This window comes from Gopherus evgoodei, chromosome 3, assembly GCF_007399415.2.
Source record: "Gopherus evgoodei ecotype Sinaloan lineage chromosome 3, rGopEvg1_v1.p, whole genome shotgun sequence".
Lineage (NCBI taxonomy): Eukaryota > Metazoa > Chordata > Testudines > Testudinidae > Gopherus > Gopherus evgoodei.
In genome coordinates, this window is record NC_044324.1 from 14,147,932 (window position 1) to 14,163,840 (window position 15,909).

Below are 15,909 nucleotides of genomic sequence, written 5' to 3' on the forward strand. Positions count from 1 at the left end.
CTAATCGCCAAGCTGATGCTAGCGATCATGCTATCATACCCCCTGGGATGAGACAGGGAAAACTGTCTTCAATTAGAGCTGTGAGCACTCAACACCCCCAGCGTCAGGCCATAAGTGACTTGGTCCAGGTCATTCAGTGAGTCAGCGGCGGGGTGCGGAATATCGGCCAGGATTCCTGACTCAGTCTCCTGCCCAAAGCCCTAGCCCTCTGCACACTTCCAGCCTCTAGCAGAACAGTCAAGCAAACCCACATGGCTAATTCTGATGACGCTACTAGTCTCCTGTGGTCATGTCTGCCTGAAAGGATGGAGATGCAGCATTAAAGCATTTAATAAGCAGCAGGTTTAAAACAAACAAAAGGAAGGATTTCTTCACACAACATACAGTCAACCTGTGGAACTCCTTGCCAGAGGATGTTGTGACGGTCAAGACTATAACAGGGTTCAAAAAAGAACTAGATAAATTAATGGAGGATAGGTCCATCAATGGCTGTTAGCCAAGATGGTCAGGGACACAACCTCATGCTCTGGGTGTCCTTAGGTTCCGAGTGCCAGATGCTAGGAGTGGACAGCAAGGGATGGATCACTCAATAATTGCCCTGGTCTGTTCATTCCCTCTGAAGCACCTGGCACTGGCCACTGTCAGAAGACAGGACACTGGGCTAGACGGACCGTTGGTCTGACCCAGCGTGGACACTCTTATTAAAGCTCTGCTCTCCCAAAGCTCTCTTGCCCCAGGATAATGATTTCAGTGACATACAGCAGCTACATTCTGAAAAGACAGCAAAGCGCGAGAAAGAAGAGGGAAACCCTTTGCTCGTGACACACTGGATTCACATGCCTCTCTAACTGCACCCTAAAGAGGCTTTGAAAGGGAATTTGCAGGGTGAATGCAGATGGAGGGCATGGCAGTCTGCAGTCCTCTATAGTCACAGAAATGGCCGTGCAAGCTTCCTCGCCACGGCCCTACCAATGCACCAAGCACTGACCCAGGGGGCTGGCGTGAGTGTCTACGGCCCACTCGCTCCTTGGCGTCTCTGTTACTAAGGGAACCAGCTGTGGCGGGGGTTCTGTGATTTGGGCACCCATCCAATGAAAGCTGAACTGAGCTCCACCACTCATTTTATAAAGGTCACAGACGGACACTACCTACCACCACCGGAGGCTGGATTTGAACCGGGGACCTAGAGGTGAAAGGTGTCCTCTACTGCGCAATGAATCAGAGGAGCGGCCCCAAGATTCAAAGGCCTTCCTGAAAACTGGCCCTAGATATGAACTAAAATCTGGCCTGGTGCATGGCTGGGAGGCCAGGGGACACTTCCCTGGGGATCCCTGCTGGAGCGAATCCAAACCCAAATCTTGATCAGCTTCCAGTGTGTCACTCGAGAAAGGTTCCCTTTTCGCAGGAGGGGCAGGGAACGAAGAGAAGTAAATCTGTCCTCACCCAGCTTTTCCAGCGTCTATTGCGTGGTGCAGAGAAGGCAGCGGGACCTTGCTCATTATAAAGAGCATGACCTCTGACCTCTGATAGGTGGGGAGGGTGCTGGCAAAGGAACCTGAGAAGACAGACAGCACTAAGACCATGTAAGACAGTCGAGGCCAACTCACAGGAGGAACACACGCCCAGTTCCCGTTTCCACAGCGGACACCTGCGCGCACCGATCTCTGCCCTGGCCGGTCAGTGGGAGTCCCATGCAGATGTCCATTTATCTACCCCACAAACCACCTGGCCAGAGAAAGCCCCCAGGCTGAATCTCAGGAATAGCGCCAAGGGGGCTTCCTCCTCTGATTCCAGCGAGTGGGAGCAGTGGAGCGGCCCAGTGGAATTCATAGGAGGGGTTTATTTCATGGTAGTAGCAGAGGTTTGGTAACTCGTCACCAGCACACAGCTCAGGCAATTAGCATTTGCTCTTGACAGGCATCAAGTGGGACCCTTTAGCCACTCAGAAAGCCAAAAATCGGGGGAAAAGCCCACCTCAATCAGTGCCCCAGGCAGCAGAAGTGGTCTTCAGAGCAGTAGGCTCTGGCACATCCTGCTCCGCTCAGCCACAGGCTTAGCAGCACACAGGGTCACCAGGTCAGGGGTAAGTACATCCCGGCATAGGGAGGGTCAGGGCCTGCCCATCCGGTGCCTCCCCCTGGGTTTGCTCAGAGTCGTGAGTGGCGAACCCGCCCCGGCAGGGCGGTAGAGGTTGGCTGCAGCCAGCCTGCGAGGGCTAAGCACAGGCAGGCTGGCTGCAGTGCCATTCACGGCATAGAGAACAAGTCCTGAGGAGCTTAGGAAGTGGCCTGTAGCAGCTTCCTCACTCGGATTTCTCCGTCTCCTTCCATCTCCCTGCCCGACACGCATCCCTCCTCGAGGGAGGGGTAAGGTGAACAGGGCCCAGATCCACCAAGAACAAGGAGTCCTCAGGCAGACGGCAGACAGCCGAGCCCAGCAGGCAATGGGCTACCCCTGCTGCTGCGCCTGATTCACTGCTCAGACCAGAGGCCTCTGCGACAGGCAGGCCTGGCTCAGAAGCATCCTGCCCCTCCACCTGGGCACCTGGAGACAAAATGATCCTATTCCAGCCACGTAAAGGCAGCTGCACAACCTAGAACTGCAGGGAGGCTGGTTGCTCGTAGTTAGCTCATGCTCACTCTCTCTTCTTCCTCTCCACTGCCCCTGCCCGCCTCACTGCACGGCTGGGCCTGAATTCTGAACTCCTTTACTCTGCTCCCAAACAGCACAAGGGCAAAGGGAAACCTCCGCTTACAGCCCAAATCTCTGCAATTCCCTGTGTTCAGCCTCAGAGATGAGGCTGTTTGGGAATTCTTGGGTGGATACTGCCCTCCGCTGGTATTCCGCTGTCATTGCAAGACAAGTGCCACTGCTATTCCTCAATTCATCTCTACTGCCACGCTAAGGACAACACCTTTTCAATCGTCTGTTTGTTCTGCACCTCGGTCCCGATTTGCAGCCCAGCCCTCCAGTCAGGCTGCGAGTCTGATGTGGACAAACTGGAACCCAGATGACAGATCCATCCAAGTTACTGCCATTTATGAGCTAAGCTGGATCGATACTTCTGCCAAAGTATCGATTTCCTACAGGAAGCCAATTCACCCCTCTGGGAATTTTACAAATGAGACAGAAGGGAAATACAGGGCAGCGTAAAGAAGTGGGTGACAGTTCCAAGAAACTCCCCGGTTTGTGTTTTCCATCGAGCTGATTGGGAAAACCAAGCTGCTTTAAAAGAACTCGACTGGGATCTGGTTCCAGCCATCGCTGCTTGTACTGATCGTTCAGTTATAGGGCTCAGATGTCACTGCTGCACTTCCCCCTTTGTCTGGAGGCCTGACCCCAAGCCCAGTCTGTGGGCTTCGATGCTGACTCACAAGTCAGGCTGGACTTACATTTTCCTGGTGTTCCCTAGTGTTAGAAAGAATCTGACTCAGTATGTGAGAACATCAGCCAATTAGATCCCGACTGATCTGCCCTGTAACTAGAACCCAACTGTAGGGCTGGCGCCTGCTTAACTAGATGATTTTGCTCCTCAGCATGACATGTGATTTGGATCATTTCCTGTTTTATGGGTCTGGTTTTATTGGTATCAGATCACCCTTGTCCAACCCGACCGACAGCAGCAGCAAATGACTACACCCTTATCCGAACACATCCTTGTTAGCAGAGCAGGCTCCTCCGGCCAATGGAGGACGTGATGCCCTCCCGGCATGCGACCTGCATACCTGTGGTCTTGATAACGGCCTCCTGGAACATCCTCTCTTCATGCTCCTTGATGATCTTGGTACTGACGATGGCACAGTCATAGCTGCCCGTCAGCTCATAGTCGATGCTCAGCCGGAGCTGCCTCAACAGGGTGTTGAACACTTCCAGCACAGTCGGCCCTGAGAAGAGCAGAGAGGGCAGGCAGAGCCATTAATCAAGAACACCACCTAGCTCTTAGAGCACTTAAATGTCAGTATCATTAGCCCCAATTTACAGACAGGGAAACTGAGGCAAAAAGAGGGGAAGAGACTTGCCCAAAGTCACCCAACAGGCCAAGGGCCAAGCCAGGAATTTAACCAACATCTCCTGAGACCCAGGCCAGTGGTCTAGCCACTACACCACACTGCTCCCATTCAGCCAACCCTGTTACCCCTACCGGGCCATGCAGCCCCATTGTAAGCGAGAGGGGGCTGGCCATACTAGGATGTAACCTGACAAAGAAGAGGACATCCCAGGCTTATGGCCCCTGCTCTTCATACCCCCAGCGGAGACACCAGGCCATGGTGGAGAGCGCCACCACTCAACCCTTCACCCTCCCACCAGTGTGAACCTCACATTTCTACACTAGCAAAGATCCCACATCCAAGGATCCTTTCTGAGAGTACAGCCTGGGGTTTGCCAGTGCAGACGGGACCAAATGATGCTACCGATTTGTTAGCAATCTGCAGTAAAGCCCTTGTTAAACCCAACTCAATGCGGAGTTTAGCCACAAATTTTATTGGACCAACATCTGTTGGGGAGAGACAATCTTTTGAGCCACCCCGAGCTCTTCTACAGGTCACTGTCTCTCTAATATCCTGGGACCAACACAACTCCAACTACGCTGCCTATGAAAGAAAACCTGGCTATTTTGCTACGGAGATGCACTCAGCCACACAGAGTTGTCCAGTCTTCGAGGTGCAGAGCATGCTGGGACTCAGGACACCTACGCTCCATTCCAAGCTCTGCCCTCTACCTACTGTGTCCTCTTGGGCAACTCATGTCACTGCTCTGTGCCTCAGTTTCCTCTCCCATCCTCTCTCTCGTCTATTTTGATTGCCAGCTCTTTGGGGCTGAGACTATCTCTCACTGCATGCTGGTGAAGCGCCTAGCACAAAGATCCGGATGTGCTCCTGTAATGCCAGTAACAACTACCTGGTTTCTCCAAGGGTCTGTCTGTTTCTGGTGCACCTCTGGCCAGAACACATGTGACCACATACTTTTAAGAAAGACAGACACAGAAAAGGGGTGGGGGCAGGAAATGTATGCAAAAGCAAAGCCCAGTAAAATCCTGCTGATGTAAACCTCCTTCTCTAACAACCTGCCTGCTCATCTCCTTGTTCTACTGACCCTGTCTCATTAGCTGCTTTTTGCAAATGGGGAAATGGGCCAGACTGGTTAAGAAACCTACCCAAGGCCACACAGTGGGACAGTGCCAGAGCCAGAGCCAGGAACCGAACCTAGGAGTTCAACTCCCAGTCCCCTGCAACAGACACTAGATGACACTCCCTTGCCTACTGGGCTTGAGACACAGAAGCTCAGGGCTGGGAAACCCACAGCCCCATGGAATCAAGGATTTAAAAGAGTCTGATAAATAGAGAGAGCTAATTCATCTGCATTTTTGTCCCGCTGTGCGTCAGGAGGCCAGGAGTGCAAGGGGTATGGAGCACAGGACTCCTGGATCTCTGCCCCCCAGTGCTAAGCAGGAGGAACACCGCCTCCCCCCCAGGATTCTGCGATTCTACCGCTCGAAGCAGGAACGCTGAGCATAAAGGAATCCACAGGCGGTTGCACGATCCAAATGCCAGCAGCTCTCCTGTAAAGCCCATAACCCCAGTCTGCCTGCGCTCAGCTCACCCCGGATAACCAGCCAGTCCACCAGTGCATAAGGCCAGGTGGACTCAGGCAACATTAGGGGCACCCCCCTCGGCCCAGCCAGGTCAATGGAGTGCGGCTGCTGCCTGGGGTGGCAGCAGGGGCAGACCCTAGGGGTAAAAGCTTTGCCCGGGAGTCAGCCTCTCCAAGCACACCACTGGCCACACTCCAGCCGGGAGTCAGAACAAACCAAAATCAAACCACTCTCCCCCTGAAGCTCAGACACTTCCTGCTCTCTGACCTGGTGCCCCCGGTGCCAGCTGCTGGCAGTGCAAAGGGAAGCAACAAGCCAGGCTGAACCATGCCCCGATGACACAGCACTGCCGGCACCAACAATCCATCCGCCCCGTGTCTGTCTGCCTGCCTCATTTCCATCCTAGCTGCGTAGGGGTTTTATCCCCAGCTGGCATCTCTGCCATGCCCCAGCCTGTCTAATGGGTCTCAAAAGGAAACTGACCAAAATGCTTCCAGATACTACAGTGCAGAGGCCTGCACTGGGCTAAGCTTTCACCACGGCTCCCGGGGCTGCCATTTCCAGCTCCTGAGAACCAAGCTCTCACTGTGCCTCTAGGATCAATTACTGCTGTGGGCCCCAGGCTGCAGGGAATCACTCCAGCCCAGAGCGGCAGAAGCAGGCTCAGGCACTGGAGGGAAGGGGAAAGCCATGGGAGCACCCTCCAGGCACGATGGGAGGCTCACTGGACTGGATCCCTTCCTTACCCACTGATCCTGAGGCCGCGATGACAGCTGCCTCCGACAGGACCTCCACGATCCCAGCCCGCACCGTGGCCGCACTTTTGCTGTTGGCATCCAGGTGTCCCAGGAGCTGCTGGATCACCAAGTGGGAATGCTGAGGCTGGAAGGAAAGCAGAGAGTGAGCCGTGCTGATAGACGGCTGCTGAGCCAGGCCAACCGTAGCGGTCTGGGGGCAATTCCTGCCTCGGACATCAGCGCAAGAAAGGAAGGCCTGGCAGTCAGCACCTGGCGGGTGACACCTGCGTGAGGGCAGAATCCAGCCTTCCAATAGCAGTGCCACCTCTACAAAGGCAACAGCAAGGAAGGCAGCGGAGCACACAGGGAACGAGGTCACTTCTGCACAGAACCCTTCCTGACCGCGCAATGGTTGTCATGAAATACGGACACACATAGCACTGAACTATTGACCTGCATTTGTGGAATCTTCCAGACCAAGCCACATTCTGTGCCCGCCTGCAGCCCGTGCAATCCCACTGATGCCAGGGAGACGGCAGCAGGAAGGGGAGTCAGGGAAGAGTTCTGTGGCCAATCCCGCAAGCGCCGAGATCCACCGAACACCAGTGAGTGATAAACGTGTCACTCCTAACGGCACCCACTACCTCGAGCTCAACGGATCATTCCATGCACGCATTAGCATGGCCATGACATGCAGACAGGTCACCTGGGAGGACAGAATCAGGGACCTTCAGCACAAGAAACACTGGTCTCTGCCACTTGTTCGAAAGGGGACCATCCTTAACGAGGGGCAAGTAAGAGGCTGGGCCAGCCAGAAGATGATGTGCTCACACAGACTGCACCTGTGTATTTATGGAAAGAGGCGCAGGGAAATATCCTGTGTAGAGAACATGCTTCACTGACCCAGGAATACACGGGATGACTTTTCAAGCTACCAAATAGAAATGGACGTGCAGAATGGAAACATACTTATGAAAGTCTAGTGCACAGAACTTCAGTCAGGAGATGTTCATATAGAGGAAATGATTTACAGGGTTTACATATGTATAAAAGCCACTGTCGTGATTAATCCTGTATGCAGGGTGGTTGTAATTGGGTAAGTCCCTGGAATGGGTTCCCTAGGGAGGTGGTGCAATCTCCTTGCTTAGAGGTTTGTAATGTCAGGCTTGACAAAGCCCTGGCTGGGATGATTTAGTTGAGGTTGGTCCTGCTTTGAGCAGAGGGTTGGACTAGATACCTCCTGAGGTCCCTTCCAACCCTGATAGTCTATGATTCTATATTCGAGAGATGAGGTGGGGGAGGTCATATCTTTTAGTGGACCAACTTCTGTTGATAAGAGAGAAAAACTTTGGAGCCTGGCAAAGCTCTTGTTCAGCTCTGGGAGAGGTACTGAGAGCGTCACAGCTAACTACAAGGTGAAATAGCTTAGCATTGGTCCCTCACAATATGTGCTTACTACCTGTGCTAAACTCTCTCTTTGATCTTGTATTTCACTGTGACGCTCGGAGTATCTCTCTCAGACCCAAAGAACAGCTCTGTGTGGCTCGAAAGTCTGTCTCTCTCACCAACAGGAGTTGGTCGAAAAAGTGATTAATCCCGGGTATTCATGAAGGGAGAATGTATTGATTGTGTATCCTTCCAATGGTACCTGGCGAGTTATATGCTCAATGTTTCGATTTTGGGAAAAAAGATGCATTTTATAAAACCTAATGTAAAGATAATGGGCATCAGGCAGTTTACGAAATAACGCATGCAATGAAAACGGGCCTTTTTTAATGTGAGCATTCCCCAAGGACAGCAGGGCCGAGCTGGCAGGAAAGAGAGCCATAAATCACAATTAACTAGAAACAAAAGTGACACTGACATCTGAGGTATCCTATCCCTGTAGTACCTAATAGATTTATCCTGATATCACTGTGAGGAAGGGCAGTGCTACGGTCACCATTGTACAGATGGGAAACTGAGGCACGGGGAGGCTAAGTGACTTGTACGTGGTCCCACAGGAAGCCAGCAGCTGAGCTGGGAATTGAAACCTGGTCTCCGGAGGTAGTGCCCTAAGCACCAAGCTCTCCTTCCTCTCCGTTCGCCCAGCTGTGCAGAGTGGGGAGAAGGTTAAATAACCTGTGTGCTGAGTGAAAAGTAAATGGGCTAAGTGACAACTAAGAAGGGAAGGGAGACAACAATCCAGACAGAAATATATTTTCATTAGGATTCAAACAAAGATCATGGAAACATTTCTAATGACCTTAGAAAACAGGGTTCTAGAAATCCTAACAAAACCTAAATCTGGGGCGTAGCTCAATCCAACCTTAGTCCCAACTCATTACCTCCTGAGGTCTCTTCCAACCCTGATATTCTGTGATCCTAACAGCGTCACTTTAGAGGGGCTGGCTTCAGAGCAAGAAGGGAAAAGATAAAGCCCAGAGTCTCAGAAATGTCGGCTGGAAGGGATCTCAGAAAGTCATCGAGTCCAGCCCCCTGCCCTAGGGCAGAACCAAGTAAACCTGGACCACCCCGGACAGGGGTTTGGCCAACCTGTTAAAACCTCCAGTGACAGGGATTCCACAACTGCACTTGGAAGCCTGGTCCAGAGCTTAACTCCCCTCAGAAAGTTTTCACTGAATATCTAACCTGGCTCTCCCTTGCTGCAGATAAAGCTCTCTGTGGACATGGAGAACAATTGATCCTCCTCCTCCTTATAACGGCCCTTAACATATTTGAAGACTGTTATAAGGTCCCGACAGGCTTCTTTTCTCAAGAGTAAACATGCCCAGTTTTTCTAACCGTTCCTCATCGGTCCTTTGATCATTTTTGTTGCTCTCCTCTGAATGCCCTCGAATTTGTCCACATCCTTCCTAACGGGTGGCGCCCAGAACTGAACACCGTGCTCCTACTCCAGTACTTCAGCAGCACCAAGCAGAGCGGGACAATTACCGCCTGTGTCTCACATATAACACAGGATGATATTAGCCTCTCTTGCAACTGTACCACACTGTTGGCTCATATTCAGTGTGTGACCCATTACAACCCCCAGATCCTTCTCAGCTGTACGACCCACAAAAGTAGTTGGGCTTCTGATAGTTCCCTCCTAAGTGAAGTACGCTGCGCTTGTCTTTATGAATTTCAGACCAACTCTCCAATTTGTCAAGGTGGTTTTGAATTCGAATCCTGTCCACCAAAGTGCTGGCAACCCCTCCCAGCGTGGCGTCATGTGAATACTCTCCTTTCCGTTCTCCAAAACACTGAGCAGCCCTGGAGCCAGGACACACCCCACAGCGCCGTACTGGATACACCTTCCCAGTTTGATAGCAAGCCCGTGACAACTACTGTTTGAGAAGGGTCTTTCAAGCAGTTGTGAATCCACCTTACAGTAACTTTTCGTCAAACCCACACTTCCCTAGTTTACTGGGACTGTGTCAAAAGCCTCACTGAAATCAAGGTCTCACGTCTAAAGCTTCCCCCAGCCACTAGGCCAGTGACCCTGCCAAAGAAGGAACTTCAGTTGGTTTGCCATGATTTGTTCCTGACAAAGCCACGCTGGCTATTCCTGCTAACCTGGGGGTGGCCAACCCGGGGCTCCAGAGCCACATGCGGCTCTTCAGAAGTTAATATGCGGCTCCTTGTACAGGCACCGACTCCGGGGCTGGAGCTACAGGCACCAATTTTCCAATGTGCCGGGGGGGATGAGGGGGGACTCACTGCTCAGCCCCTGGGTTTTCCACAGGCAATGCCCCACTCCACCCCTTCCTGCCCCCTCTGCTCAGCCTGCTGTGCGCTCCCCTCCAGAGCCTCCTGAACACCACAAAACAGCTGATGGGGAGGTGTGAGGAGGCACTGATCGGTGGGGCTGCCGGTGGGCAGGAGGTGCTGGGAGCTGGGGGGAGGGAGCTGATCGGGCAGGGGCGGCTGCCGTATTGCTGTGGCTCTTTGGCAATGTACATTGGTAAATTCTGGCTCCTTCTCAGGCTCAGGCTGGCCACCCCGGGCTAACCTATTCTCCTCCAGTGGATGACAAACTGATTATTTCACAATTTGTTCCAGTATCTTTCCATATCCTACACACGAGGGACAAATTCTCCCCTCACTCACCTCCGTGCAACGTCTTGCTAAGCCACCGGGGCTCCGTGGGTGTGACTGAGCGCAGAATTTGACCTGTACCATTTTCTCCTGTCTGCACAGTTTGTGCTTAGCCTCAGGCGGCTCCTGTCTCTTTCTGCAGAGGCAGGCGGTGTGCACTGATGGAACGACAGCAAGCTGGAAAGGGGTAGCTCCCAGTGGCTCCCATGACGAGGTTTTCCACCCTATTGCCATGCCAGCTAACTCAAGGGGAGGTTGCTTTGCACTAAATAGGGAAAGAACGGCTGCCAAGGGAGAGAGACAAGCTGTATTCTGGTTCCCCCACGCACCCGGTCCTCTAGGGCGGTGTTTTATTGGCTTGCAGAAGAGGGTTGTTAGCCCTGGCCAAATTCCAAGGCAGGTAATTGACCTCTGCCTAGGTAACACCTCCCCTGATACAGCAATGGTGGACAGGACCCCTGGCCTAAAGCATCGCTGCTTGTTATATCTGCAAAGCCCAGGCTGTGCAAGACAGGAAATCTTGGGGACACATTCTGCCTGAATTCCTCCTGGGAGCTCCAGCTTCATGATAGGCCCATCTTAGTTCTTCTCTGGCATGCAGGGCAGGATCCTGACACAGCACAGCGAGGGGCTCTCATTACTTACCGCACCGCGCTGCGAGCATGTCTAATGAACGAGGGAAGGGAACGACAAAGGCAGCAACAACAGGACAAGGATTCAACGTACTCCCGGATCCTACAATCCCGACTCAGGCAAACTCTCTGACTGACTGACTAATGGGTTTAGGATCGGTCACTAGTGCCACAGGTAAATCATGGAAGCAGTATGTTCTAGCGGCTAGAGCACAGGGCTGGGACTCAGGAGTTCTGGCTGCTAATCCTCAGCGTATGGCCTTGGGCAAGTCACTTACCCTCCCGTGCCTCAATTTCCCCATCTGTAGCATGGCGGTAACAAGCCTCCCCATCTTTGCAAGGTGCCACGTAAGGGCAAGGTATCAGTATTTATAGGCTGATGTAATTTGCAAAGAACCATCTGATAGCAAGTCTCTGTGTTGATAGATACAGATTAGTTCCAGGGAATTACCTACACTGTTTTATATAGAGTGCAACAGATCTGTCCATTGCTGCCAGAGACTGCATGCAGTGGTTACTCAGACTTTCACAGCGACATCAGGGACAGAAGCCAGATCCTTCGCCTCCAAAAGCACAGGCCTTCACCACAGTTAGCAGCACGGGACCACTGACACACAAGTGGTGCAGTTCAGATTCCTTCTAGCAGGGAGCACCAGGACACACACTCACAATGCATTATAGTACTGAAGTGACACAAACCGCCATCTCTCCAGCAGCTCACCTGAATGGAGTACATGATGATCTTAAAGCAGCGAATAGCAAACGTCTTTGGCTCCCAGAGCGAGTGGTTGTCTAGATGGCTTCAGGGAGAGAGGAGAGAGAAGAGCGAGTTTAGCAATTACAGAGGCTTGTAGGCTTGCTGGTACGACAAGCAAAGGCATCTTTTCCCTTTGCTCAAAGAGAACAGCAAACAGACAGCATGGGAGGCAGGTGACACAGAAGCAGTCAGAGCAGGGAGCAAACTGCTAGCTAAGGATCAAACTCTGTAAAGAGCTAATTTGCCTACCTTTTCGCCCAATTCCCTCCCAGGCTCAGGCACTGCTCACTTTTAGGGGTTAGTCCACAGCTCGTGCTCACTGACTTTGCCCCTGTATGGCTGGGACTGGGACCAAGGAATTGTTAGGTCTTTATCCCAGCTCTGCCATTCAGTCCCGCTGTAACCAGGGGCAAATCGTTCAACTTTTCTGTGCCTCGGTTTCCCTCCTCACCAGACTGGGGCTGATAGTAGTTACCCACCCACAAGGGGAAGTAGTTGTTGGGAGCAGGACATTACCTAACACATATATAGCACTTGGAAAAGTGCAATGCCCTAGGTATTGGAACAAATCCACAGCCCCCAGGACATCAGAGCTGTCATTCTGCTCCAGGGTGCGACCACTGACTTCAAAGCACAGCAGAGATGGAAATCGGCTTATCTTGATCTGGAAACACAGGCCCCACTGCCACTTGAGCTAAAGGAGACTCTCCAGAACCCATAAGCAGTCTAAGGTTTATGACACACAGTTGAGTAGATCTGATCACTTGATGATTACCTGTTCCGTTCGTTCCTTCTGAAGCACCTGGCATTGGCCACTATCAGAAGACAGGACACCGGGCTAGACGGACCATTGGTCTGACCCAGGCTGGCAGTTCCGATGTTCTTATGATTCCATTACATACAAAGAGACACTAGGGGTATGTCAACCCTACAATCTTAAGCTGACCTATCTTAGGTCAACTTACAGCTACTGCAGTAATTACTGAGGTGGCTGATGTCCACCATACCCTCCTTCTGTCGGTGGTGCATGTCCTCACCAGGAGCGCTTCCATAGACTGAAGGGGGGCACTGTGGGGACCTGAGAGCCAGGGCTCTCAGCTCTGCATAGCTCCTTGCCAGGAGCTGGGGTATAGTCACCCGGGGCTTCTCACTTTTGGCGAGGAGGTCTGTGCCCGGGGTCCGGTCAGCTGCCGTACTCCTTGTGGGGAGCCAGGACCCAGGGGGCAGCAGGGTTCCCAGTGGGGAGCAGGGAGCCCTGGCAGCAGCCCAAGCCAGGAGCCTGGGTGGCAGCTCAGCTTGGAATAGAGACCCAGCAGCAACCCAGCTAGGGAGCCAGGAAACAACTTTTTCATCAGTTTCACAGCTCCAGCTGAGCCATGACATTGACAAGACCGCCAACAGCCTATGTAAGGAACAAAGTGTTTATACAGACACTGCCTTGCCCCAATTATACCAACATAAGCCCTTCACCTCTCCTGGAGGTGGAGTTATTATGTCGGTGTAGCAGGGCACATACACTGGCAGGAGTGACCCTGTAGTGTAGACTGACATAGTTAGGTCGACATAAGCTGCCTCATGGCAACCTAACCCCGTAGTGTAGAACAAGCCTCACTAATTCACAGCAACGTTATTGTTCCTTACGATCAATAATACGAAAGGGCCCCACTCTGGGACAAAAAGGGACGAGGAAAAGAGAACAGAGAGAGCCGGAGGGCCCAGCACAGGAGAGATGCGGGCAGGGTGGAGAGACAATCACCTGAGCAAGTGACTTACATGAGAACAGGTTTGATGGCGTTCTTAATGTTCCCGTAAGCCGCTCGCCCCAGTAGCTCTCGCAGGCACCTTTCTGCCAGCTCAGTGGGACTCTCTTTCTCCTTTTCAGCTGCTTGCAGGGGAGATGGAGAGCGGCTGAGACAGAGCGAGAGAGAGATTAAGCCTCATCCGTAGAAGCACTCAGGACAGCAGCAATCAAGGAGACCAATTTTAACCCACTCATTCTCCCGATCCACAACGCGACACTCTCGTTCTCTTTCCAACACTGCGCTCCAACCGCTGCCACTCCTCTGCTGCGACGGCATCCGGAATATAAACACCGCCCTTTGGAACAGGAAATCTGGGCCTACAATGAGAGTCATTCTGCCTCCCTAAACTCCAGCTACGTTAGTGGCTCCTCACATCTCCTTCCAGGCGTGGCTCTGAACCATGCAGAATAGAACTGCTGTGCTCTGCACCAGGGCAGCTGCCCTTCAGTGATCAGTGAAGGGATCCCCTGTGCGCAATGAACCTGTTCAACAGTCTGGGCTCCTTTGATACGAGAGCTGATCTATAAACAGAAGGGTGCTGACTATCGGACCCCGCCCACACGGCCCTCTCCCACCCGCGCAGATCCTAACCTTTACCAGCGCTGTGTGGCTCAGAGGTACCATGGAATGGAGGCAGCCAGTGGGAAATTTCTCTCTTCCGACAAATTAGGGTTCCAAGTAAAAACCTAATTTGGTTTGGAGTTTAAGAGGTGCCTAGTTTATTCTACAATAGGCCAGTAGATGGAGCTCCAACTCTCCCCTTCCCCACCAAAACAACATGCTTTGTGCTTTATACCCTCTGCTGGGCATAACATGCTGGAATCAAAGATCCAAGCTGCTGATGAGCCCAAACAGCAAGGGCTGTTTGGCTGTGATGGCGGCTGGCACTGATAGCTCTTGTGGATGGTGATTTAGAAGCAATGTGCTTAAGAACCTAAGAGTGGCCAGACTGGGTCAGACCAAAGGTCCATCTAGCCCAGTATCCTGTCTTCTGACAGTGGCCAGTGCCAGGTGCCCCAGAGGAAATATCATCAAGTGATCCATCCCATTGCTCATTCCCAGCTTCTGGCAAACAGAGGCTAGGGACACCATCCCTGCCCATCCTGGCTAATAGCCATTGATGGATCTATCCTCTTACTCAACCCCAGCCATCATTTTATAGACCTCTATCATATCCTCCATTAGTCATCTCTTTTCCAAACTGAAAAGTCCCAGTCTATAAACCTCTCCTCATACAGAAGCGGTTCCATATCCCTAATCATTTTTGTTGGCCTTTTCTGTATCTTTTCCAATTCCAATAGATCTTATTAATGCCACCGGAGGATGGACGGGACCACGAGGGTAAGTGGGGTCAGAGCTTCCTTAGCAATTGGCCTGTGACTGCGGATCTCAGATCAGAGTGAGGAGAGACTCCAGCGCCTTGAGAACAATTTGAAAACACACAACGATCTCCCTCAGTTTCCCGACAATAACAGCCATCGCTCTGGAGCGGGGCGGGGAGAGAACGTTAAAATATGAATCATGTTTGAAAAAACACGCCTGGCACTTGGGTGCCATGGCGACGGACGCCGCACAGACCCCTGCGTACGTAGCCAGCCAGTGAATCAGGGGCAAGGAGGCAGCAAAGCGCACAGCTCGCTGCTCCCAGCCAGCCCTGTGCGTCTGACCCCTGGCCCACGGGGCAGGAGATGGATCTTTGGTCTGCAGTGTGTACCTGTAGGAAACTGTCCATGTGCCACAGACTCCGTAATTACAAAAACTGAACATGTACATCTGGGGAGCCAAGGCTAGAACCCCTGTCCAAATACACAGGTCTCAAACCACTTCCGCTAACCCTTTGATGGGAGCACTACACTGGGTCCATGGGACCTGCTGTTTCCAAGCCCGGGCTTGAGTGTCCACACTGCACTACAACTGTTGGATCCGGGTGTCTCAGCCCTGCTAATGCATCCGTCCTGCACTGGGCTGACCATTTAACGCGAGTCTGCAGCCTGAGCTGTGTCCACACTGCAAAAGGAGAGGGCTTGGATCTATCGCGGCAGGACTTGGGCTCTGACCCACCCCCTTAGCAGGGGCCTGGGTCCTCACTGCTTGCTGACCTGAGTCACACTGATTTGTGTGTGGTCAGAAGGGAGACCTGGGCTCCATGCACACTGTAGGCATACCCAGAAAGGTTCCTTTATTCTTTCTGGGAGCCAACCACTAGAGGACAGTGGTAGACACCCAAAGCCAGGAGACTGCAGTGTTTTACACGCCACAGAGAAGAGAACAAGCTGAGAGTTTTTTGTTTTGTTTCATTTTGAGATGTTTG

At 52.3% G+C, this 15,909-nt stretch overlaps 1 protein-coding gene across 7 annotated transcripts in view; it reads right to left on the reverse strand.

The window, feature by feature from the left end:
- The window catches only part of EFR3B (EFR3 homolog B), a 152,249-nt gene that overhangs the window by 19,474 nt on the left and 116,866 nt on the right, over positions 1-15,909 (reverse strand). For all 7 annotated transcript variants that reach the window (XM_030555132.1, XM_030555128.1, XM_030555134.1 and 4 more), the window contains 5 exons: positions 13,570-13,704; positions 11,761-11,839; positions 6,340-6,475; positions 3,726-3,884; positions 1,444-1,555 (listed from right to left, as the gene is read on the reverse strand). In XM_030555132.1, coding sequence (XP_030410992.1) covers positions 1,444-1,555; positions 3,726-3,884; positions 6,340-6,475; positions 11,761-11,839; positions 13,570-13,704 — 621 coding nt within the window. The remainder of the gene's footprint in view (positions 1-1,443; positions 1,556-3,725; positions 3,885-6,339; positions 6,476-11,760; positions 11,840-13,569; positions 13,705-15,909) is intronic.